Source organism: Podarcis pityusensis, assembly GCF_964106645.2.
Source record: "Podarcis pityusensis genome assembly, chromosome: 13".
In the NCBI taxonomy this organism is placed as follows: domain Eukaryota; kingdom Metazoa; phylum Chordata; class Lepidosauria; order Squamata; family Lacertidae; genus Podarcis; species Podarcis pityusensis.
The window spans coordinates 17430957-17455383 of NC_138038.1; the positions used below are offsets into that span (position 1 = coordinate 17430957).

The window sequence follows — 24427 nt, forward strand, 5'->3', positions numbered from 1 at the left end:
AGAGCTGCCTTCAGATGTCTTCTAAAGGCTGTACAGTTACTCATCTCCTTGGCTCAGAAGTTGCATGACTCTATATCCTCCAAAATAATTTCTCAGGTGAAAATAGGGATGCCCTAACGCAGGCATGTCCAAAGTCCCTCTTGGGGGCCTTATCCGGCCTGCCGGTTGGTTTAATCTGGCCCCCGTAGAAGCTCAACAACTTCAATCCTAAAAAAAAGGTCAACATCTTTGGTGGGTCCTCACTCATGTTCACTTCATCAAATCTGACTCTTTTTGGGGAAAAATTGGGCACCTCTGTCCTAAGGAAAACCGGGACATTCCGGGATAATATCAGAAACCAGGACAGTCTGTGTAAATCCAGGACTGTCCCTGGAAAATATGGACACTTGGAGGGTATGAAAATGCATATTAATTACATATACAAAAAGCATCTTATGGCAGCTTGGCCAGAACTTCTCATCAGTCCACCTCACCCATGAGGCAACTATACAAAGTTTACAGATAGCTCCCTTCTCTGGGCCAAAAGCGTAGCACCCCAAGGTGCACAGATAAGCAAAGCATCAAAGCACGCCAATTAGCACATATCAAAGCAAATGAATACAGACGTATATGAGTTCATTCCTGCAGCAGCTGCCAATTAGTTTTGGGGTTACCTTGGCTACCAAGATGGCATCTGCAGGCCTTCCGGAACACTCCACCTATGGTTCAACGCAGGTAACAGCGACGCAAAACATCATCTACTCTCCCTGCAAATGAATCAGGATGAATGCTCAATAAACAGGTCATTTGGAAGCGCCAAAAAGTCCTGTTATCACATTGTGCCTCTATCACAATTTTGCTAGGTGACTAGCAGAGCTAGAAATGAGAGTGGCAGCTCTGGGTGACTTCCAAGAAGTTGTAAATCAAAGAGGAGGGTGGTTTTAAGTTGAGAGACAGTGTGGTATAGTGGTTAGGGCAGGGGAAACCCACTCAGACATGAAAATAACCGGGTCAATAATTATCTGTCAAGTCTACTGCACGGGGCTGTTGTGAGAATAAAATGTGGCAGGGGGAGGAGTAGAAACTTGAACTCTTGGGAGAAAAGGTAGGGCATTACCATGAATGAATGAATTGCAACGCTGTGGGTGGGAGGAGGTGAAGATGCAGGTGTCAACAATTGCAAGTCAATGGGTTGATTTCTTGTATCAGGCTATAATGATTGAAGATCACAGAATCATAGAATCATAGAGTTGGAAGAGACCACAAGGGCCATCGAGTCCAACCCCCTGCCAAGCAGGAAACACCATCAGAGCACTCCTGACATTTGGTTGTCAAGCCTCTTATGGTTTGTCAAGCACCCAAACATATGGTTTGTCAAGCACCCAAAGATGGCTCTTTGCAGATGGTTCCACAGCAAGGGCATAAATCATGCAGTTATGACCCAGGCAGGATAGCACATTGGTTAAAATGTGAGCAAAGTGTGATGAGGAAGATTAAAAGTGTGGCATATTTTACGAACGATCCAGAGATTTTGGCTGCCTAAGGTAGAACAAAGTCCCACCAGGGACAATCAGAACAAATTAAATGCCTTTTACAGAAAAAAAAGGAAAGGAAAAAAAGAATACGTTCATGATGCCTTTTTTGTGATACTCCAAATCAGCCGCCTGAGGCAACGGCCTCACTCTGTCCGATGACAGGGCCAGCCCTGGGATGATCACTTGAAAAATCACTTTGCCGTCACCTGATTTGCTGCGAGGCCACTGTCCCCAGTTCCCATCCCTTCTGTGTGACTGCTTTTTCACTACCTTGAATGTTTTTAATGGAAGTGAGAAAAGAAAGCCAATGTTCAAATCAAATGCACATGGCAGCGTGTGTAAATTTTACATTCACATTACAGAAGCTGAGAAACTTCTTTAGGTCTCAAATTCCAGAGGGGTAGCCATGTTTGAGTTGTTACATCAAACGCACAGTCTTCTGGCACTTAAGACTAATAGATACAGTCTGCAAACCTAAACACCCTTATTGCAGGAGTAAAATCTCATTGAACACAGCAAAGCTTTGGATTAAAATATGCTTAGAATTGCTCTGGTACGCTCATATATTGTTATCTTTATTATCTCATGACATAAGTATGCTGCACAATCTTAGCCATGCTTATGAAGAAGTACCTATTGAATCCAGTGGAATTTGCTTCCAAGGTCTGTGGGTTTAGGATTGCAGCCTTACTCCCTACAAAGGAATGGAGGACAAATTCGATTCCATCTGTATTTGAAGCCGAATTGATCCAATTCACACTTTCTGAAATAATTTGAAGACCGAAACACCACCATCCTTCAAAAATTTGCACTCGTCTGCAATTTGTGAGGCAGTGCTCCGACCAGCCAAAGTTCACAAAAATGAATATGCTGGAGAGGAAAGTGTGCGTGGAAATGAATATATTGAATGAAGACGGCGTACGAAAATGTGTTTATGAAAAGAGAGTGGCATGAAAACTTTTGGGGAGGGGTAACTGCTGCAAAATGTAAAGAACTGAATTTCAGATTGGAAAAATGAGGAATGGAGAGCGCTAGAACAGGACATAAAATTTCAAGAACCACAGCCCCTTCTAACAGGACTGATCAGAGACATTTTGCTGTACTTGGCAGGGCGGCAATCTCTCTGCCCAATTTTGCCCTCCCCACTGCACTGTCCCCTAGCAATATTGCATAATACCCCTGGGTGGCCAAGTTATGTTGACCCCCTGTGGCAGGAAACCACACCTCTCCCTGGGAGTACAAATGCAACAATAATAAATTCAGGCTGCAAACCTATACAGTACACACTCATCTGGAAGTAAGTCTAATTGAACTCAGCGACACTTGTTTCTGCCTAGGATAGCACTGTAAATAACTATTTGCCACCCTTTCATAGGCACCCAAAATTAGCTAGCTAGCTGAGGCGGCTGTCTCACCCCAACGGTAGGGCCGGCCATTCTGCCTCAGATGCATTAAGCATGAGGGTGCGGGAACTTGTGGCCAAACTCCCCTCAGCTCCAGCCAGCATGGCCAATGATTGGAGATGATGGCAGCTGCCGTCCGGCAAAACCTGGAAAGCCACAGGTTACACAGCCCTGGCATAAAGTGTGTCCCTAGCTATGTGCTGCGACAGAGGCAAACACTGTCAACTGCGGAGGTCAGATGGCCCTGAAATGCACAAGACACAGGCAGCGTCAGTTCTAATGCGAAGCCTGAATACATACAAGATACGCACAGCACATGTAAGCTTTACACAGAACTGGCACCAATTGTGCCCTGTACATTTCAGGGGCACATGGGCCCACTGCTTGCACAAACTCTGTTTCCTAACTGAGTACATATCGCTCCACACATCTGAAGTCAATTCTGGCCCACAAAGCTCCCATCGTAATAAACCAGTTCGTCTTCCTTATCCTTCCTTTCTTAGATTTGGTTGCGAGGAAGCAGCCGCTGCCTAGGTTGCACATTATATTCGAAGCCACGGAATCATCGATTCATAGAATTGTAGAGTTGGAAGGGACCCCGAGGGTCATCTAGTCCAACCCCCTGCAATGCAGGAATCCTGCCCACAGCCGTCCGGGGGGGGGGGCAAATGACCAGCATTACAGGCTTCACTGTATTCATTTACATTTGCACCCCCAAAAGGAGCTCAAGGCGGCATACGTCGTTCTCCTCCTCCCCATATCGTCCTCACAACAACCCTGTGAGGTAGGTCAGGATGAGAGCAAGCGGCCGGCCCAAACCCATGGCTGAGCGGGGATTCGAACCTTGGTCCACAGGCTCCGAATCCGAAACCTTAACTGCTATCAACACCGTGCTGGCATTCCCAAATCGGGGTTTGGGTGTCACTGTGGGAAATGCCCTTTCTGGTCGTCGAAGCTGTTGCTGGCTCAGCTCGTCTTCTGGACCACAGAATTGTAGCGTTGGAAAGGACCCAACTTAACATGCAGCGGTCCCACGTGGGGATCGAACCTGCAACCTTGGCCTTTTCAGCACCATGGTGCTCTAACCGACGGCGCTCTCCCAGGCTGGGTTTTTCTCTCTCCTTCCTTCGCCCTCCTCCTCTTGTAGATTTCACGGGCTCTCTCTCGGAAAGCCGAGCCCCGATGTGGCGACGAAAGATGAAGGAGGACATTAGCTTAGATGCCTCGACGGGGTCCCCGAGGGGGGTGGGGGTCTCTTCTCGGACTTCCTCCCCCCCCCCCCCAGCCCTGGCGCCGGGAGTTCGAGGAAACCCTCTGGGCGGGAGACTAGTCCGCGGTGAAAGACGGCGTCTCAGAAGGCGGGCATGCGCGGGGCCAGGTCACGTCTGCGCCTCGACGGGCGCCTGGCGGGCCCTTTCGGAGAGCGAGCGCGGCGCGGCGGGAGAGGCGGGCGTCGGGGAGGGCAAGACCGGGCAAGCTGCAGGGAGGAGGGAAGCCTCCAGAAGCGGGAAGAAGAGCGCAGCGCAGCCTCGACGGTCTCCCCTCCGTCTAGATTCCAACACCCCGCTCCCTCCTTCTGCCGATCTTCACTTTTCTTTCTTTCATTCTTTCTTTCCTTCCTTCCTTCCTTCTCCGGCACCTCCAAACCAGTTCCTCCGGTCCTCCTCCACCTGGGTCTTTCCCTGCTCTCCGCGCCGTCCCGTCCCCTTCTCCCCCCATTTGGGGAGCGGAGGAGCCTCCCTCTCCCTCTCTCCAACCTCCCCCCACTTCCAATCTCCAAGTCGTCTCCAGCAGCCTTTGCGCTCGCTTGAACAGCAAAGCGGGGAATGGGATCCCGACGGTCAGCGGCTCACCTTGGGCGTGTGGAAACCTGAAGGCGCCCGTCTGGCTGGGAGAGGAGGAGGGGTGCCCCCCTCACCCCCGATGCCAAGGGGCAGGAGGACGATGGCCCGGGGCGCAGCGAGGGCGCCGTAAAGGTAAGGAGGCAAGTGGGCGAGAGAGAGCTAGCCTTGGTTACTCGTAAGGAAGCCTGCTTCCTAAGCTGGGGGAATCCAGCTTCAAGATCCCATTCCCTCCCAAAGAACCCAGGCGCCCGAGATTCCAGCCCTCCCCTCCCAGCACAACACGCACGCACCTTTCTGCCTAGGACCCAGGCATCCGGGACTCCAGCATGCTAGCTCAATGGACTGTTACTCCAGAGAACCCAGGCATCCAGGATTGTCCTAACTCTCCCCCTCTCTCTCACACCCAATCCACCCAACATTAGACCTCACCCCCCTCTGAAAGAACCCAGGAGTCCGAGCACCTCTGAAGCCCTTCAGGGGTTTTTGGCCCCCACTTTGCTGCCCGTCCATCCCACCCAGGTAAAGGGGGAGGGGAGGACAAGTTCATGGTCAAGGGAAATATGCCACCTTATAGACACACACACACACACACACACACACACACACGCTCACACATTTGCCTACGAGTTGGGCTAGATGGAAACCAGCTGGAGAGAAGACGAACGGAAAGGCGGAAATATCCCTTGCATGTTCGCCCCTTCACCCGCCTGGTTTGGATTACCTGCTGGTGATGGAAAGCAGGACGCCTGGGTTCCCTGGAAAAGAGGGTGATGCAACGCACAGGGAAGCCGGGGTCACCCCCTTACACAAACACACACAAACTCGCCCCTTTTCTCCCAGAGTCGCAGAACCCAGGAAAGGTGGATTAGAATCTTGACCTTTGAAAAGCAGAAATCTCCCTAGGAAGGAACCACCCAGATTGCTAGCTTTGGGAGAGGGGTTAAAGGCCAGCGTGTTCGGATCTCAGCAATCTCCGTCCAGGGCTTACCTGGGATGAGGCGGGCTCCTGGTGCAATCAAATACTGTTTGTCTGCTGCTCCCGAGCAAGGTGGGCAAGAGAAATGATGAAGGACATACCAGTCAGCTCCTTGATCTCCAGATATCATTGCACTATTTGGCTATTTTCTAACAATTCTCCCATCGTAGATCCCAAGACATACATGTAGGTCCCGGGCTGTCTCCCATCCAGGCACAGACCAGACCCAGACCTGCTTAGCTTCAGCAAGGTAGTGGTTTCTTATTCCATATAACTAAGATTTACTCTTGGACCGTAAAGGCAAGAATTACAGGTGCTGGCTTGGTTATTTTGCATTACGCTTCCATCCATCGCTGGCCAACATGGCATTTTCAGGCAGTCTCCCATCCAGGTACTGACCTGGCCTGGCCCTGCTTAGCTTCAGCAAGGTGGCTGCGTCTTGTGCCCTTGAGCCTAAAGTTTCCTCTACCCTCCGTCCTGTTTCCCAGAGTTACACAGCCAAGACCTAAGCTTTTGTGAAAGGGACAGGAGTTAGAACAGATGCCGTACAAGAGTTTGCACATCTCTCCCGTGCAGAGATGCACAGGAGGACTTGTAGCTTTGTAGACTCATTTTCTTGTATATCATAATAGCTGGTAGAATCAGCGAGTTGTCTGAGAAAATAGATGCTCATAGGGAATAAACACATGGAATGCTCTCCCTAGGGAAGTTCACCTGGCACCTTCATTACACACCTTTAGGCGCCAGGCAAAAATGTTCCTTTTTAACCAGGCCTTTGGTTGATCCCATGCCTTTTTAAAATCTGTTTTTTTTGGGGGGGGGCTATTGGTTTGTTGTTTTTATTTTTATTATGTATCTTGTGCTTTTATATCTTGATTTTATTTTGTGAACCTCCCTGAGACCCCCGGGTATAGGGCAGTATATAAATTCAATTAATAATAATAATAATAATAATAATAATAATAATAGTCTGAAAATTACCTTATCCTAAAAGGGGTTCCCCAGGAGTAGGTCCCACCAGGGTGGGAACTGAGCATTATGACTTGTTATGATTTTTTTCTGACTAAACCCTAGTCTTCAGTATGTCAGGCCCCAGCACCACATTTAGCCCAAACATACATTCTTCTTGTTATTGTTCTTGTTTTACCATATCTTTCTTAGGGGGCAATGCTGCTGTTGCAATCTAGTTTAGGTCAAGCTGGGATGGAAGACTGGATCCTGATACATCAGCAGAGAACCAGGCTGTGTACGCAGTCCTGTTTACCCGGCATCCAGTGCCCTCCCACCACTGGTTTGGGAAGCGTAGTACATAGAGCTGTCAATACTTCTGGAATTTCCTGGACATAGCCGGAATATGGCAGTCAGAAACAGTGTCCGGGTGGAAGTCGCTGAAATGTCTGGGAAAATGTGGCAGTCCTAATAGTACACGTGGTGTTAGCCACACTCTGTATCTATCCGGTTTCTGTCCTGTAGTTTCTTACGAAATACTGCCTTTGGATGTGTTTTCCCACCAAAGCAGCTTTGATAGAAATGGAGGGGGAATCAAGCAATTGAGTTGTGCTTTCAGCTGTTAAATGTCTAGGTAAAGGTAAAGGGACCCCTGACCATTAGGTCCAGTCGTGACTGACTCTGGGGTTGCGGCGCTCATCTCACTTTACTGGCCAAGGGCGCCGGCGTACAACTTCTGGGTCAAGTGGCCAGCATGACTAAGCCGCTTCTGGCGAACCAGAGCAGCGCACAGAAACGCCGTTTACCTTCCCACCAGAACTGTACCTATTTATCTACTTGCACTTTGACATGCTTTCGAACTGCTAGGTTGGCAGGAGCTGGAACTGAGCAACAGGAGCTCACCCCGTCGCGGGTATTCAAACCGCCAACCTTCTGATCGGCAAGCCCTAGGCTCTGTGGTTTAGACCACAGCGCCACCCGTGTCCCCGTAAAAGTCTACACAGCCCCAATGGCTTGTGGGTTAATTTGCTCTGAGTGGTCATAGTAGCAGGGATGCCAACTTGAATAAAATATTGGGAGCCCCACATAATCGATCACAAGACGTGGGGTGCACACAGCATTTGAATATCAATGCCCATCAACTTGGGGGGCGGCTTGCCCCTTAAATATTTTAGGGGGGAGCTGAAGGGAGCTCAGCTCCTAAGAGTTGGCACCTGTGAATTACCCAGCCTAGTGGCTTAGGTTCCTGGGTGCCCAACCTCATAGCTTAAAGCCAGCTCTATTTTTCTAGAAAAAGAGGTGACCGAACTCAACATGAATGCCTCCCTTGTTGTGCCAGCAGTGAGTTCCAGCGAGTTCCAGCTGGGGGAAAAAGCCCTCCTTAAATCCCAGGCAGTCAACCTGTAGCCTCCATTCTTCTCTCTGAATTCCTTCCTTCCTGTTCCCTCCGTTGGGAACATTTGGAAGAGGCAGTATTTTATGTGATAAAACAAGGCAATAAAAAGCAACAACCACACACACAAAACCCTTGTTGTATGGCTTGGGGAAAAGAAGCTCTCCACCCCAGCTGTCTGACAACGGATTAGTAGGTTTCTGCCATATATCTATGTTTGTGTATGTTGCAGATCAAAGTTAAGAAAGGAATTACTTTCACTGGCTTTCCAGAAGAGTAGCTGAGCTGTTTTTATTGTGGATTAGTTAATCCAGGACACTTTTGTCTGTGCTCATCATCAGCTGTGGCTCCACCCGTCATCAGCGTGGGCTTCACCTAATAGTAGCCTACCTGCTACACACACACAAAACGCACACACACACACACACACACACACGGAGAGAGAGAGGAAAGCAACCCTCCAAAGTAAAAATGGTTCTCCACAGTCACTGGCTTAGTAGGTAGAAGCTATCTGAATTCTTTTCGAGGGTCAAAAAGATGTCAGGACGCCTGGGTTCTCTGGAACAAATCGGATCTCCTCTTAGCCCAAGTCTCTGGGAGTTTCTTTAGTCATGCGATCCAAAGGCTGAGAGGCCTTCCTCTCCGCGGCCTTTTGTCCCAAGAGCACCCTCGGGTTCTGAAGTACGCCGGTTCCCTCCAGCTTCAAGACTTGGTTTCCTGGGGCAGCAATCACACCAAAGCATCTGCTTTCACTTCAGGGTGAATTCAGAGCTGCTTGATTGACAGGGCGAGGCATCCAAGTGTTGCTAACACCTTCAGTAGGAGAGAGGAATGGGGGCAGGTGCTGCGATGTTTTCGCACTCCCGGGTGCTTTATGGCTCAGAGCTGCCAACTAGGCAAGGCTGTAAAATGTCCTGGAGGGGAGATGGGGCGGAAAGGTGGCTTCAGTGCAGAGGTTTGTGGGGATGGGGAGAATTCTGGGCCTCCTGGGTTAAAAGGGTTAATTTAAACAACGTTGAAATTCGGGCAGTCTGCATTTCACCAGGTCTTAGGGTGCCTGCGCCAAGGAGCCACACAGGCCTCAGAATCCTGACTTTCACTTTGGCAAATGCAAGTTTCTAGTCTTCATGCACGGGCGGCAGAGTCAGGGCTCGGGTTGTGGGCAGTAGTCATACAGGAGGGCTTCAGCACTTTGCATGCTGCTTCTTGTCTCCCCCTGGAGTACTGCCGTATTTTTTGCTCTATAAGACTCACTTTTTCCCTTCTGAAAAGTAAGGGGAAATGTGTGTGCGTCTTATGGAGCGAATGCAGGCTGCGCAGCTATCCCAGAAGCCAGAACAGCAAGAGGGATTGCTGCTTTCGCTGTGCAGCGATCCCTCTGGCTGTTCTGGCTTCTGAGATTCAGAATATTTTTTTCCTTGTTTTCCTCCTCCAAAAACTAGGTGCATCTTATGGTCTGGTGCGTCTTATAGAGTGAAAAATACGGTACTTGCAGGTCCTATATAACCCGCTTCTCATTGTTCACTCCCTTTCCTCCTTCTCCACAAGCCTACATACATGTGTGGCAGAGGTGGGGGCGAAGCTTCGATTTTAGAAATAGAAAGGGGAAAGGCATTGTGCAAAAAACAAACAAACCAAAAACCCAGCAATTGCTGCGGAAATCCAAGCTGTGGGAACTGGATTGTCTTGTACAGAGCTTGGGGCTGCCTTCCTGCAGAAGCTGATCTGCTGCTGCCTTTGGGTGTGGGCAAAAGAAGGCCGAGATGCCCCACCGAGGGAGAGGAAATAATGAATGGGACACTGGGAGCCCCCTCTGTGGGAGCTGCGGGCCAGAACTCTGGGCATCCTCCACAAAGCCGCAGCTTCCTGCTTGCTGCTCGGTGCTCGCACTGCGAGGTGGCAGGTCGCAGCCTGCCCGGTGCTAAGCTACGCATACCTCCTTGGAGCAGGGGCTGGTTCCCCTGCGCTGACTGCCTGCAGCTTCGCACAGCAGCAGCACCCACAACCCGCCCCCCCTCTTTCTTGCAGGAGAGGGAGAGGTCACGGGCACTGGGCACTGTGGGGGGGAGAACAGATAGATGCTTCTGCCAATAGCCCAAGGGTCGGGCTTAACTCTCTTCAGAGTTGTTTGCTTAGCCACTAGGCACCACTCCCCTGCCAGGGAAGCCAGGAGCCCAAGCCTCGCCCTGCTCTAAGCCAGAGAATACTGCCTTCCAGAGTCCTTTCCCCAGGCTGCCCAGCCACAAAACAACACCGTCCTCCCCCACCCCAAGGGGGCTCGATGCCCGATTCCTCTGCCCTAACCTGTTTGGATTCCACTTTGTTCCTGGAGACCCTTGAGCTTGTAGCCCCTTCTTTTCTTCCTTCCCCTTGGTAGGGAAAGCAGGAGTTTTATAATCATAGAATTATAGGGTTGGAAGGGACCCGAGGGTCATCTAGCCCAACCCATCCCCTGCAATGCAGGAATCTCAGGTAAGGCATCCATGACAGATGGCCGTCCAACCTCTGCTTAGAAACCTCCAAGGGAGGAGAGTCCAGCTCCTCTCATGGAAGCCCGTTGCACTGTCAGAACAGCTCTTAGCACTAGAAAGTTCTTCCTGATCTTGAGTTGGGATCTCCGTGACTTGAAGCCATGGGTCCTGCACTCTGGAGCAGCAGAAAACAAGCTTACTGCATCTTCCACGTGGCAGCTTTTAAGGTATTCAAAGATGGCGATCATGTCTCCTTCTCTCAGTCTCCTGTTTTCCAGGCTGAACATACCCAACTCCCTCAAGCTTAAGGCTTGGTTTCCACACCGTTGATCATTTTGGTTGCCCTCCTCTATACCCGTTCCATAGCCCTGGGTATGGTGCCCACTGTGACTAGCAGGGCAAAAGATGGAGGACCAGAGGGGCACCAGAGCCGAGCCAACCCATCACAGATTTGCCCCCATCCTCTCCCTCCTTGCTGAGTTTATAGATCATAGAATTGTAGAGTTGGAAGGGACCCTGAGGATCATCTAGTTCAGGGGTCAGCAAAGCTTTTCAGCAGGGGGCCGGTCCACTGTCCCTCAGACCTTGTGGGGGGCCGGACTATATTTTGAAGGGAAAAAATGAATGAATTCCTATGCCCCACAAATAACCCAGAGATGCATTTTTAATAAAAGGATACATTCTACTCATGTAAAAACACGCTGATTCCCAGACCGTCCACAGACCAGATTTAGAAGGCAATTGGGCCAGATCCGGCCCCCGGGCCTTAGTTTGCCTACCCACAATCTAGTTCAACCCTCTGCAATGCGGGAATATGGCAGATCTCCCCTACAGGGATCGAACCTGCAAGCTTGGCATTATCAACACTGTGCTCTAACCAACTGAGCTATCCAGCCTGAGCTCTATAATGGCAACACTAAGGCTGAGGAGGAAGAAGGTGGCAGCTGGTGCCGCCCCATGGACAGGATGTAAGGAGGCCAGTCAGTTGGGCGCTGGCTGAGGTTGTGGGTCATCATTGTCCCATCTGCCCTAATGGACAAATCTCCACAGTGCGGGGTCCTAACTGTGTCCTAATTCCTTTCTGGCTCCCCTTAATCTGTCCATGCCTTTCTCTGCATGTTCAGGAGATGCCAGTGCAGTATGTCTTGTTTGTGTCTTATACAGCCTGATCCCTGTAACCCCCTCCCATGCAATCTCTCCCAGTCCTTCACAGGCAAAGAGACGGCTTATTCCCCAATCGCCTCCTAGTCCCTATCCCTCCCTGCCCACCGCTCCACCCCATTCTCCTGTGTCCCCCCCCCCCAGGATGAATGGCAGGGGTGAGGAAGGTAAAGGGATATAGATTCAGCTCAGCCAAGATTGGCTGCTGGAGGATGGCAGGGGGTGGGGGTGGGGGGAAGAAAGGGAGAGCGGGTGGGGGGGGGAGTTAGAGCTCCATCAGTGTCAGTTTCAAAGGCGAGAGGGATTAGCTACCCTCCCAACCCCATCCCCCACGTGGCTGTCCTCCCCAGATGTTGCTACATCTGGATCCCATTCCCCTGGCTCCCGGCAGCAGCTGCAGGATTCGCAGGCGTCACCTGATGTTTCCCAGCTGCCCCTGGGGTGGGATGGGGCGGCGGCGAGTGTTTGAGTTAAAAAGGTGTTTCGTAAGCCTCTATCTCCACCCGGGAAGTGGCTTAAGACGGAATCAGGCCATTGGTCTGGCTGGCTGCAGTTCTCCAGGGGTTCCAGACAGTGGTTCCCTCGGTCTAAACCACTGAGCCTCTTGGACTTGTTGATCAGAAGGTCAGCAGTTTGAATCCTTACGACAAGGTGAGCTCCCATTGCTCTGTCCCAGCTCCTGCCAACCTAGCAGTTCAAAAGCATGCCACTGCAAGTACATAAATAGGTACCACTGCAGCAGGAAGGTAAATGGTGTTTCCATGTGCTCTGGCTTCCGTCACAGTTTTCCTTTGCGCCAGAAGTGCTTTAGTCATTTGTCCACTGACTGTGGACAAATGCCGGCTCCCTCGGCCTGAAAGCGAGATGAGCGACGCAACCCCATAGTCGCCTTTGACCAGACTAAACCGTCCAGGGGTCCTTTACATTTCCCTTTACTTTTCTCTCTCGCAACTTTACACCAAAGACGCCTGGGATCGAACCTGCAACCTTCTGCATGCAAAGCAGAGGCTCTACCACAGAGCCAGTCTTTGGGTGGAAGTGGGTTGCTTGTGGCATGAAGTCTAACTTCAGGGCCAGCTCAGCATTACAGCATTTCAGTTCCAGGAGCAATACCTATTTATTTACATGCACTTGACATCCTTTCGAACTGCTAGGTTGGTAGGAGCTGGGACAGAGCAACTGGATTTGAACCACCGACCTTCTGATTGGCAAGCCCAAGAGGCTCAATGGTTTAGACCACAGCGCCACCCACGTCCCTTCTTTACCTTCTGCTGTATGGCATATTGTGGTGCTCCTTTCCATTGTCTGGTAGGGGGATTACGATCAACAAACGTAACCCAGATAGTTTTGCAAAGGTCTGACGATTATCAGCTTGCGGTAACACAGAGGCAGGATATATCACTCGTGGCACCAGCGTTGTGAGTTGCTCTCCCTGCCGAAATACAAGAGACCCCCATCGATATTGGCAACCTGCCAGCTCTTGACAACAGACCTGTTTAAACAAGCATTTCCCTGATCTCCTAACCTGAACCTCCTGTTTTAACTGCTTTAATGGACTGGTTTCCTCACACATTCTAATTGCGGATGTTTATTTTAATGTTTTGGCAGGATCGTTTTATTGTGTCTTTCAATTACACACGTTTATGTTCTTTTCGTAATTGCTTTTATACTTGTAAACTGCTGAGTAGCCACTTTGGCAATTATAAGTGGTATATAAATTAATTAAATCGTCATAAATGAGGGGTAGGTTCTGCATGATCTCTTGGGTGTCTTCCAGCGCCCTTGGAACATAAAAATAAAATAAAATTGTTCTTGATGTTATCATGTGGATTAGAGCAGAGGTAGCCAACTGTGCTGCATTCCAGATGTTTTGGCTTCAGGCAGCATGGCCAATTATACAGGATGATTGGCAGCTGTAGTCCGGAACATCTGCATGGCACCATGTTGGCTGCTGATGGATTAGGAACAAGAGCTGGGAAGGGCACTTGCATTCTTATGTTCTTTGCAAACTGGGTGGGATCCAGAGCAGGTGTTATGTAGAACCATGTCTCCATCCTGAGTTCTTGGGAAGGAGAAAGATCGAGTGAGCTTTAGCCATGGGACAGAGATCCAGAACCTTCTGGATTCGGTAAAAAGGCAAGAGACATCACAAGGTTCTCTGAAAACACTGAGCACCTGTTGCAGTGTATCCTTACCTCCTAGTAGTTCTGCTGTTCAGTATTCCTGTCAGCCAGCCATACCCTCCCTGAGGTAACTGGGATAACCAGCCTCAAACATGCTTAATTCTATTTGATGCCATAGACCATAGAGCAGAGTTTTCCAGACTTTTCATGCTGGTGACACATTTTTTAGATATGCATCATTTCGTGACACTAGCAAACCGGAGGTTAAACTAACCATTTTCCAGCCCCGGGAGGAGCGCAGGGAGCGTTTGCATGACACACCTACACACTGCAGCCAGAGCACTAATGTGTCGTGACGCACAGTTTGGAAAGCTCTGCCATAGAGTAAGCTGTCCTGCCAGGCTTAGCTCGCCTTGGGAGGGACTAGATAATCAACGTGTGAGGTCTGAACTGCTTGCTCCACTTCAGACCGCATGGCTCTCACAAGCCAATAATTTAGGAGCTTTCATCACTTTAAAAGGTAAAGGGACCCCTGACCATTAGGTTAGTCGTGGCCGACTCTGGGGTTGCAGCGCTCATCTTGCTGTTTGGCCGAGGGAGCCAGCGCACAGCTTCCGGGTCATGTGGCCAGAATGACCAAGCCGCTTCTGGCGAACCAGAGCAGCGCACGGAAATGCCATTTACCTTCCTGCCGGAGCGGTATCTATTTATCTACTTGCACGTTGACCTGCTTTCGAACTGCTAGGTTGGCAGGAGCAGGGACTGAGCAACGGGAGCTCACCCTGTTGCGGGGATTCGAACTGCCAACCTTCTGATTGGCAAGTCCTAGGCTCTGTGGTGTAACCCACAGTGCCACCTGCGTCCCTGTGGAACTAAACTAACAGTTCGCAGGATTCTTTGGGGGGGAAGTAAAGCATGTTAAATGTATGGTGTGCCTCCCTCTTCTTCTTTGGCAATCACTTGTAGTCGAATTAGATTGTCTTCCATGAATATGGTTTTAACAATGAGTCCGTAAGTGACTGTGGAGGCCATGTCTGGATCCACACGTCCTTCCACAGTGGGGACATAGATTTCCGGGCAGGAGTTGATCACGGTGAGGATTTGCCAAACATGCCTTCCTCTTAGCATGTATTGCCCTGAGTTCGTGTTTATGGTGTGTACACAGCCAACTGAAACAACGGAAGGTTGCAATATGTCACAGAGGGGATTTTATGCAAAGGTGATGGTACTAAACCCCCTGAGGATTTTTGCAAGGAAACCTGGGACTCCTCAATCTTGTCCAGGGGTCGGCAAGGTTAACCTTGCCTGGGCCAGTTCACTCAAGCAGAGATCCCTTCGTGGGCCAGATTGCACATGTGTGTGAGCACGCCCACCCGCGGTTTCCAGCTTTTGCGTCTCCATAGACGTGATTTCCAGCTTTTGCGTCTCCATAGACGCGATTTCTGGCGCCGCAGAAGCGAGTCCCTGCATCGTGCTGTGCCAGTTTAGCACAGCGCACGGGGACTCGCTGAGCAGGCGGCTCAGTTTGGGGGCAGCTTGTAGACCGGTTAAACAACCCCCGTGGGCTGTTTGTGGCCCATGGGCCTTAGGTTGCCTACTCTGATCTTGTCCATTGAAGAGTTTGTTTTTTTATCTCCTCTGCCAGATGCTGTGAGTAGCATCAAGCCCTCAAGTGAATGACACCCCAGAACATCTTCCTGTCCTCTGAGACAGAGACGAAACACTTGCTTCCGTGAGAAAGGTCCCTTCTTCTTGCTCATCCCATGGAGAAGCAAAGATGCAGCATGAGATCTGCAGACGTCCCAAGGAGCCTAGACTTATGGGCACGTGAGCTGCGAGGAAGCACCAGCACCCATTAAGGGACAGGGCATCAGAAAGCAGCTCCTGCTGCAGAAACAAAAGGATCCCCTCCTTCCCAGACTGGCTTACATCAGGGAGCAACACAGCAGGACGCCAGCCTGGAAGGACATGATTAAAACCTGGAATCTGCTTGGCTGTGATTGAAGAAAGCATTGAACCCACAGGTAACTGTCCCGTCACCCCATCTACTCCCATCACCATCAATTGAATTTACCGTACTTTTCCATGTATAAGACGAGGTTTTTTTCTTAAAAAGTTACATCCAAAAATTGGGGTCGCCTTATACATGGATAAGGGACGCAGGTGGTGCTGTGGGTTAAACCACAGAGCCTAGGACTTGCTGATCAGAAGGTCGGTGGTTCAAATCCCCGCGACGGGGTGAGCTCCCGTTGCTCGGTCCCTGCTCCTGCCACCCTAGCAGTTCGAAAGCATGTCAAAGTGCAAGTAGATAAATAGATACCACTCTGGCGGGAAGGTAAACGGCGTTTCCGTGCGCTGCTCTGGTTCACCAGAAGCGGCTTAGTCATGCTGGCCACATGACCCGGAAGCTGTACACCGGCTCCCTCGGCCAATAAAGCGAGATGAGCGCCGCAACCCCAGAGTTGGCCATGACTGGACCAACGGTCAGGGGTCCCTTTACCTTTTATACATGGATAGTGCATAGGGTGGGACGTGGGATTGGTTCCTGCTGCAAGCCAGAGATCGTCAGCGGCTATTGGGCGTGTTGCGGCAAAGGCTGGGGTTGATTGGTTGTGTAAGTTTGTGGCTTACAGCGTCAGGCAGATGGGTGAGCGATTTTCGGCAATCTCTGAAAAAAGGCTTAACAACTTTATGCCACCCCCCCCCCAAAAAAAGCTCAAAAATTGGGCAATCCTCCCCCCCCCCCCCATAGCTCAACAACTCCTGGCAACATCCCCTCATTTTCTTAATTTTGAGTCCCCAAAAATAGGGGGCGTCTTAAACATGGGGGTGGGTTATACATGGAAAAGTACGGTATATGTCTCTCGCTGCCCAAATAGGCTTCTGGCAGTGCAGTTTCTAACCATGTCTGCCCAGAAGGAAGTCCTGTTGTGATGCAGGAATAACACTGCAAGTACATTTGCAAAGTTAAGCAGGGTCTGCTATGGTTTCAAATTGGATGGGGGACCACACGTTGAAATTCCTGCATCGCCCCAGCCCTTGAGGTTCTCATCTAGCTCTATGATTTTCTGTTATTCTATTGAATTCAGTAGGTCAACAACTTTGCCAAAAGAAGCTTAGCAACTGTTTGAAATATGGCAACTGTACCATAAACCCCATCCAATAGCTCTGTGCCCTGTCCAATTGTTGCTTTGTGGTGCCAAAATACTTCTGACCCTGTTTTGAGCTAACCTAAAGGCAAATACTGCCAGTATTTTTAATTTGCCATTTTCACTGCCTGTTTGTACTGTTTCACTCTGCTGGTGTCATTTTTACCTGTTGCTGCGGCAATATTTTTAAAGAGGTTTATTATTTATCTTTTGTGTAACACAATCGTTATACCGCTTGATTGTATAGTGGATGCTCAGGTTATTTATGTGATCCTTGTGGGAGGCACGTTCGCAACCCGCAGCGCCGTGTCTGCGCACACGCAGGTTGCGATTCGGTGCTTCTGCACATGCGCAAAGTGTGATTTCAAAACCCGGAAATAACCCATTCCGGTACTTCCGGGTTTCGGCGCGTCCGTAACCTGAAAAAACGCAACCTGAAGCATCTGTAACCTGATGTACGACTGTATTAAGATCTCTCTAAGTGCCTTTCAATAGGTAATAAACTGATATATTTTTTTTTTAAAAAAAGAAAAGATACTTATTCAAAGATATACAAATATATATACCCATTACAAAGTATCTTTTTTATAATATACTACTGAGATAAAACAGCTACTTAGTCTAGAAGAGAACAAAGTCAGAAGGAAGAAAAGAGAAGGAAAGGAGAAATCAAAAGAAAGAGAACATGAGGGAAAATAAATAAATAATAAAATTATCTATTAAAAATAGTGAAAATAATGACGGGGATCCATAGATCTGTCTCATTTTCTTGAGCCCTTTGTCGGCAGGCGTGCAGCATTTCTGGAGACTCATTTCTTTCCCTGTCTTCCCAGGTCCCCGCCGCGCAGAGAGTGATGCTTGTTCTGTTCCATGCCATGGTCACGCCACTGCTCTGCGTCATCCGTGCTGCCCCCCTTCCCAGCGCCAGTACCCAGTCCAACGCCACCGATGTCCTCTGGGCCGAGACCCCCCTGAGGGACTGGGACCTCTTTTCTCCGCGTGTCACTCTTTCCAACAGCGAACCGGCAGAGCCGCCCTTGCTTTTCCTCATGGAGGACTCCAGCGCCCAGCCGGCGCAGGCCGCAAACCGGACTCTCAGGTCCAAGCGGTCGTTGGACGGATCCCTCCGCCGGGGAGAAATGTCGGTGTGCGACAGCGTCAACGTCTGGGTGACCAACAAGCGGACAGCCGTCGACATCCGCGCCAAAACCGTGACGGTGCTTTCCGAGGTCCAGACCCTGACCGGCCCGCTGAAGCAATATTTCTTTGAGACAAAGTGTAACCCGGCTGGGGGCACGGCGAGTGGCTGCCGGGGTGTGGACCGCCGACACTGGATCTCTGAGTGCAAGGCCAAGCAGTCGTACGTGAGGGCCCTCACCATGGATTCTGACAAGATCGTGACCTGGCGCTGGATCCGCATCGACACCGCGTGCGTCTGCACCCTGCTCACTCGTACTGGTCGGACGTAGGGAGACAGGCGACTGGTAATCTACCTTTGTCACTTTGGCTACTGAAGAGATGGAGATGGAGCAATGGGACCGCTAGGCCCAAGATGGCCGCCCTTTGGCCAAGGGAAATGTGCATGGTTCCCATTGAACAAGAAGAAAGGTGTGTGGTCCTGGCTGATTGGCAGGCCTCAGGCTGCCTTGTCTGGCTCTGCTTATTGCCCCGCGAAGTCCCTGTCAACAAGGTTCATCGTCGCAAACGTGGCCATTTGCTGGACGGGAGAGACGTTGTTGCTGCACTTCTACAGTGGAGAAGCAAACTTTAAGCATTATTGAGATGCAGCCAGGCAGACTTTGTGGACTGGAGGGGCCATGAAGTGGTCCTTAGTGGTCAAAACTTCATACCTATGACATGTGTCAGGGCACTGGTGTCTTGTGGGCGCTGCTTTAGAGTCACTTAAACCTGCCTTCGGCTGCCTCTCACACACACACACCAGTGCTGCCATTGCACCCTTGCGGTGCACAGTGGACTCCAGAGTCCTTCCCTCAGCGCAGTCTGCGAGATCAGGGCTTTTCCGACTGCCTACCCTCGGGGAACCTGTTCCATCTTGGCGCATTTGCCAAAGATTCCCTGCGTGTGCACGGCAGGTGGATCCTGGGGAATGTTTTAGGGCGTGTTGTCTGTACACGTGTGGGCACCAACCACGCCTGCCAGGCCTCGCCGCTGCTTTGTACACACCAGATGTGCCGTCTGCACAGCCTCAGACGCACGCAGCCTCAATGCAAGCGCCGAATCTGCCGCTTTGCATGCGCCCCACTTTCCCTTCCAGCTGACGATTGGAGTGGGAGATCCATTGAATCTGAAGTCCATCACGACTGATATACCGTATTTTTCGCGCTATAAGACGCACCAGACCATAAGACGCACCTAGTTTTTGGAGGAGGAAAACAAGAAAAAAAAATATTCTGCACAGCGATCCCTCTTGCTGTTCTGGCTTCTGGGATAGCTGCGCAGCCTGCACTCGCTCCATAAGACGCACACACCCTTCCCCTTACTTTTTAGGAGGGAAAAAGTGAGTCTTATAGAGCAAAAAATACGGTATTCATTGAGGAGCCTGGGATAAGCGTCTTAGAGATCCCTAGAGTTCTTTTGGAACATACTTTCAGGGGGGGGGGGATTGCTAGGTGTAAGTTTCCTTCTGGAATCTCCCTTCCCTCATTCTCTTTCCTCTCTTCATATTTATTACCTCCCTTCCCTCCAGCTACAGCCTGTGTCTGACCTGATCCTGTCGTCTTAATTATTAACTTATTTGCGTTCATTACTCTGGAGGGGGGGGGGATGATTTCTAGGAAAGTGTGTGTGATGTCTGTGTGTGGAGGTGGGTGGGGAGGATTAAAAAACAAAAAGACATGATGCCTGCTGCTTGTATTTCCTGTGTCCTGAATGTCTTCCTTTTGGCTGGGGGGGGGGGCGGGCTCCTGGGGGGGGGGGGAAGGAGCGTGCAGAAAGCAAGACTCATGGAAAAGAAATGTGGGTGGCAGCCAGCTCCTCCCTGACAGCCCAAGCCTTCCTAGTAGCTCTCTCAGGCTGCATATACAACAAACATCTAAAGGCACCTTTTGCACAGCCCCCAAAGTATCCTGGTAACTGTAGTTTGCTCCATGAAGAGCTACAATTCCCAGCACCCTTAACCAAGTACAGTGGTAAGGTAAAGGTAAAGGTACCCCTGCCCGTACGGGCCAGTCGTGTCCGACTCTAGGGTTGTGCGCCCATCTCACTTAAGAGGCCAGGGGCCAGCGCTGTCTGCAGACACTTCCGGGTCACGTGGCCAGCGTGACGAAGCTGCTCTGGCGAGCCGGTACCAGCGCAGCACACGGAAACGCCGTTTACGTTCCCGCTATAAAGCGGTACCTATTTATCTACTTGCACTTAGGGGTGCTTTCGAACTTCTAGGTGGGCAGGAGCTGGGACCGAAAGACGGGAGCTCACCCCGCCACGAGGATTCAAACCGCCGACCATACGATTGGCAAGTCCTAGGCACTGAGGTTTTACCCACAGCGCCACCTGCGTCCCTAGTACAGTGGTACCTCGGGTTAAGTACTTAATTCGTTCTGGAGGTCCGTTCTTAACCTGAAACTGTTCTTAACCTGAGGTACCACTTTAGCCAATGGGGCCTCCTGCTGCTGCCGCGCCGCCACTGCGTGATTTCTGTTCTCATCCTGAAGCAAAGTTCTTAACCCGAGATAATATTTCTGGGTTAGCAGAGTCTGTAACCTGAAGCGTATTCTTTTCAGGTGGGGAGCCTTTAAATGTGTGGTGTGTTATCTCCACAAGCTGTGTTTTGCACATCCACACTATCATCCAGGGGTCAGTAAACTTCTTCAGCAGGGGGCCGGTCCACTGTCCCTCAGACCTTGTGGGGGGCAGGACTATATTTTGGAAAAAAGAAAAAAAATGAACAAATTCCTATGCCCCAGAAAGAACCCAGAGATGCATTTTAAATAAAAAGACACATTCTACTCATGTAAAAATACGCTGATTCCCTAACCGTTCGTGGGCCGGATTTAGAAGGCAATTGGGCCGGATCCGGCCCCCGTGCCTTAGTTTGCCTACCCATGCTATAGTCCTCGCCTGCTGTAGCTTTGGAAGGGGAAAGTGTCCTTTGGCCCTGAGCGCCACCTGATGGCTTGATGTGGAGTTGCAAGTCCTTATGAAGAGTTGGACTGCCTTTGGGCAATGGTCTCCAACTGTTTTAGACCTGTGGGCACATTAGCAAACCAGAGAAACCACTGTGGGCACCACACACGTGCCTGCAGTACTTGCCACCCTCCCCAGCTGTAATCTCCATGAAATGCCCAAGCTGTGATTCGACAGAGGCAAGTGCCTCTATACAGTCGTACCTTGGAAGTCGAACAGAATCCGTTCCAGAAGTCCGTTCGACTTCCAAAACGTTCGGAAACCAAAGCGTGGCTTCAGATTGGCTGCAGGAAACTCCTGCAGCCAATCGGAAGCCGCGGAAGCCCCATCGGACACTCAGCTTCCAAAAATAGTTTGCAAAGTGGAACAGTCACTTCCGGGTCTGTGGCGTTCCGAAGCCAAAACATTCGAGAACTAAGCTGTTCAAAAACCAAGGGATGACTGTATACAGTGGTACCTCAGGTTACATACGCTTCAGGTTACAGACTCTGCTAACCCAGAAATAGTGCTTCAGGTTAAGAACTTCGCTTCAGGATGAGAACAGAAATCGTGCTCTGGTGACGCAGCAGCAGCAGGAGGCCCCATTAGCTAAAGTGGTGCTTCAGGTTAAGAACAGTTTCAGGTTAAGTACGGACCTCCGGAACTAATTAAGTACTTAACCTGAGGTACCACTGTATATCTCATAAGTTCTGTCAGATTCTAGTTTAGTGCAGCCAAATAACTTCAGGCCCCTGGCCCTGAGGAATTCATGAAACTACCCAAATGTTCTCTTCAGCAGATTCTAGTTGGCCACAGAAGGACAAAGTCCTAAAAGACACCATATCCGGGTACTTTGACCTCTTGTTTGCTGTAGCCAAAAAAGAGAGAGCTCTGTTGACTTACTGTGGTCTGCAACAGCAGCACTGCAAATGTCATCAGAACAGAAAGGGGAGAGAGTGATAGAGCAAGAAAGGAAAGGAAAGAAGAGTGAATCAAGAAGTAGAGGAGAGAACAGATCCCAGTAGGTAAAGGTAAAAAAAAATACAAAATTAAGAAAATTTCCCTCGGTGCAGGTTGCTGTTGTTAACAATTGGGCCCTGGGTCTGGCAGAAAAGTTGGGGAAATCACTTTTATAAGAGGTGGAGGGATGGACACAATCCTCACTGTCATTCCCTCTATTTGTGAAGTTCAGGAGGAAGTACTGCTGGAGTGCTGGATTAGGGCCTGGGAGACTGGGCTTCAAATCCCTGCTCAGCCATAAAGTTCCCTGGGTGACCTTGGGACAGTCACGATCTCTCAGCCTAACCTACCTCACGGGGTTGTTGAGAGCCTAGGAGCCAATTCCTAGGGGCCAATATATCTTTGTCTCCCTCCCCACCCATAAAATATTTGAGGGGGCTGCCCATCCCCCAAGTTGGCACCAGTGGCGTAGCGTGGGGGGTGCCAGGGGGGCCGGCCGCACCGGGCGCAACATCTGGGGGGGCGCGCTCGCTGCCTCCGGAGTCGCCGAAGAGCCTCGGGCGCAGGCTGTAGCAGAGCCCCATGTCTCGTGGAACCGACGAGCTGTGCGCGCGCCCGGGCTGAAGGCGTCCGGCAGGCAGCGGCTCTCAGCCCCGCGCGTCAGGGCCGCGGAGGACGTGCCAGGCAGCCCCTCCTCACAGCCCCGCCTCCGCTGCTGCTGCTGCAGCTGCTGGGCCATGTTGCATTTTCCTCGCCTCTCTGCCCCCCTCCTCCTCCGGGCAAGCGGCGTGGTTTGGGCGGCAGCGCCAGCAGCAACTCGACTCAGATCGGCAGGTTAGGGGTTGGGGGGGCGCAAATTACTTGCCTTGCCCCGGGTTAGGGGGCGCAAATTACTTGCCTTGCCCCGGGTGCTGACAACTCACGCTACGCCGCTGGTTGGCACCCTTGGTTAAGATGGAGAGGAAGAGAACCATGTACAGTGGTACCTCAGGTTACATATGCTTCAGGTTACATACACCAGGTTACAGACTCTGCTAACCCAGAAATATTACCTCAGGTTAAGAACTTTGCTTCAGGATGAGAACAGAAATCGTGCAGCAGTGGCGCAGCAGCAGCGGGAGGCCCCATTAGCTAAAGTGGTGCTTCAGGTTAAGAACAGTTTCAGGTTAAGAACAGACCTCCAGAACGAATTAAGTACTTAACCCGAGGTACCACTGTATACATTACCTTGAGCTCTTTGATGGAAAAGTGAGATATAAATGTAATGCATTTTTTTTTTTTTAAAAAAGAGGTATCAGCAGGTTTAGGGGAGCTCCAAAGTTTGCGAAAGTACGAAAATTATTGGGGGGCAGGGAAGCTAGGATTTGCCCTAAATCCATGAGGTTGATGTGGCCTTTGGGGGGGGGGGGGACCACGTGCTGGCAACCTGTGTTGTGGATGGGACGTTTTATTGGCGGACGCATTTTCCCAGGCTTGCCTTTCCCCACTTCCTGCACAGGTTCCCCATCATAGAGGAAGCCATGCTGATTACTGTGGTCACCGCATGGCTTTGCGTCGTCTCTCATGTCACCCCGCTTCCCAACGCTGCTGACGTCCTCGGCACTCATGCTCCTCCAGTCGGGGACGAGGAGTTCCTGTCTCCCCGTGTTGCTCTTTCTAGAAGTGAGCCGACCACCCAACCCTTGTCAGACACTGCTGAGGCGATGTTGGCCGTGTGTGACAGCACGAGCACTTGGGTGGCAGACAAACATACAGCTGTGGACATCCGTGGCAGGAATGTGACGCTGCTCTCTGAGTTTCAGACGCCTCACGGCCGGCTGAGGCAGTACTTTTTCGAGACCAAGTGCACACCCAGAAGGGGAACTGCGGGCGGTTGCCGCGGGGTGGATCGAAACTACTGGATCTCTGAGTGCCAGACGACCCAGACCTATGTGAGGGCCTTCACTATGGATTCCAAGAAGGCTGCTGCCTGGCGCTTTGTCAGGATAGACACAGGGTGTGTCTGCAAAATACGACCGCAGCAGCAAGACGCAGCGGAATATGGCGGGCAGGAGATATCATAACAGGCTTTGCTGGGGCAGCAGGCGACCCTGGGAGGCCTTAGCCACCACAGGTATTTGGGGATAAGGGCCTACATCGCCTTCGCCTTTTGAAACAAATAAACAAATGGAGCCACCACCCCCATCTGTGCCAAGCGGTAGCCAGATTCCAGAGTCATGTTTCCATTGGGAATCGAGACGTGTCGGAGACGGTCATGTCTTTAAGAAAAATGGCTTCTTAACACCTATTCACGCCCGAGTCTCCTTTGGAGAGCATTAGATCTCAAGAGGGGCTTGTTTCCCCAGCAACGCAGCACTGGATAC

The 24427-nt window shown here is 50.7% G+C and overlaps 3 protein-coding genes across 4 annotated transcripts in view; 2 read left to right on the forward strand and 1 right to left on the reverse strand.

Moving 5' to 3' along the window:
• Window positions 1–24427, reverse strand: part of SNRNP70 (small nuclear ribonucleoprotein U1 subunit 70) — a 113263-nt gene that overhangs the window by 80956 nt on the left and 7880 nt on the right. The gene's annotated exons all lie outside the window — the stretch shown is intronic.
• Window positions 1384–19798, forward strand: LOC308460566 (neurotrophin-4-like). Its single transcript, XM_080977138.1, has 3 exons — window positions 1384–4893; window positions 15479–15857; window positions 17816–19798. The coding sequence occupies exon 3, from the start codon at window positions 17837–17839 to the stop codon at window positions 18449–18451; it is 615 nt and encodes a 204-aa protein (XP_080833264.1). The 5' UTR covers window positions 1384–4893; window positions 15479–15857; window positions 17816–17836; the 3' UTR covers window positions 18452–19798.
• Window positions 21047–24264, forward strand: LOC308460556 (neurotrophin-4-like). 2 transcript variants are annotated; one of them, XR_013978577.1, is made up of 2 exons: window positions 21047–22135; window positions 23563–24264. XR_013978577.1 is itself a non-coding variant. In XM_080977121.1 (2 exons), exons 1-2 carry the CDS (start codon window positions 22034–22036, stop codon window positions 24125–24127), a joined length of 657 nt encoding a protein of 218 aa, XP_080833247.1. In that variant the 5' UTR covers window positions 21977–22033; the 3' UTR covers window positions 24128–24264. The 2 variants fall into 2 exon arrangements, 1 of the variants encoding a protein (XP_080833247.1); XM_080977121.1 differs by having other exon boundaries at window positions 21977–22125.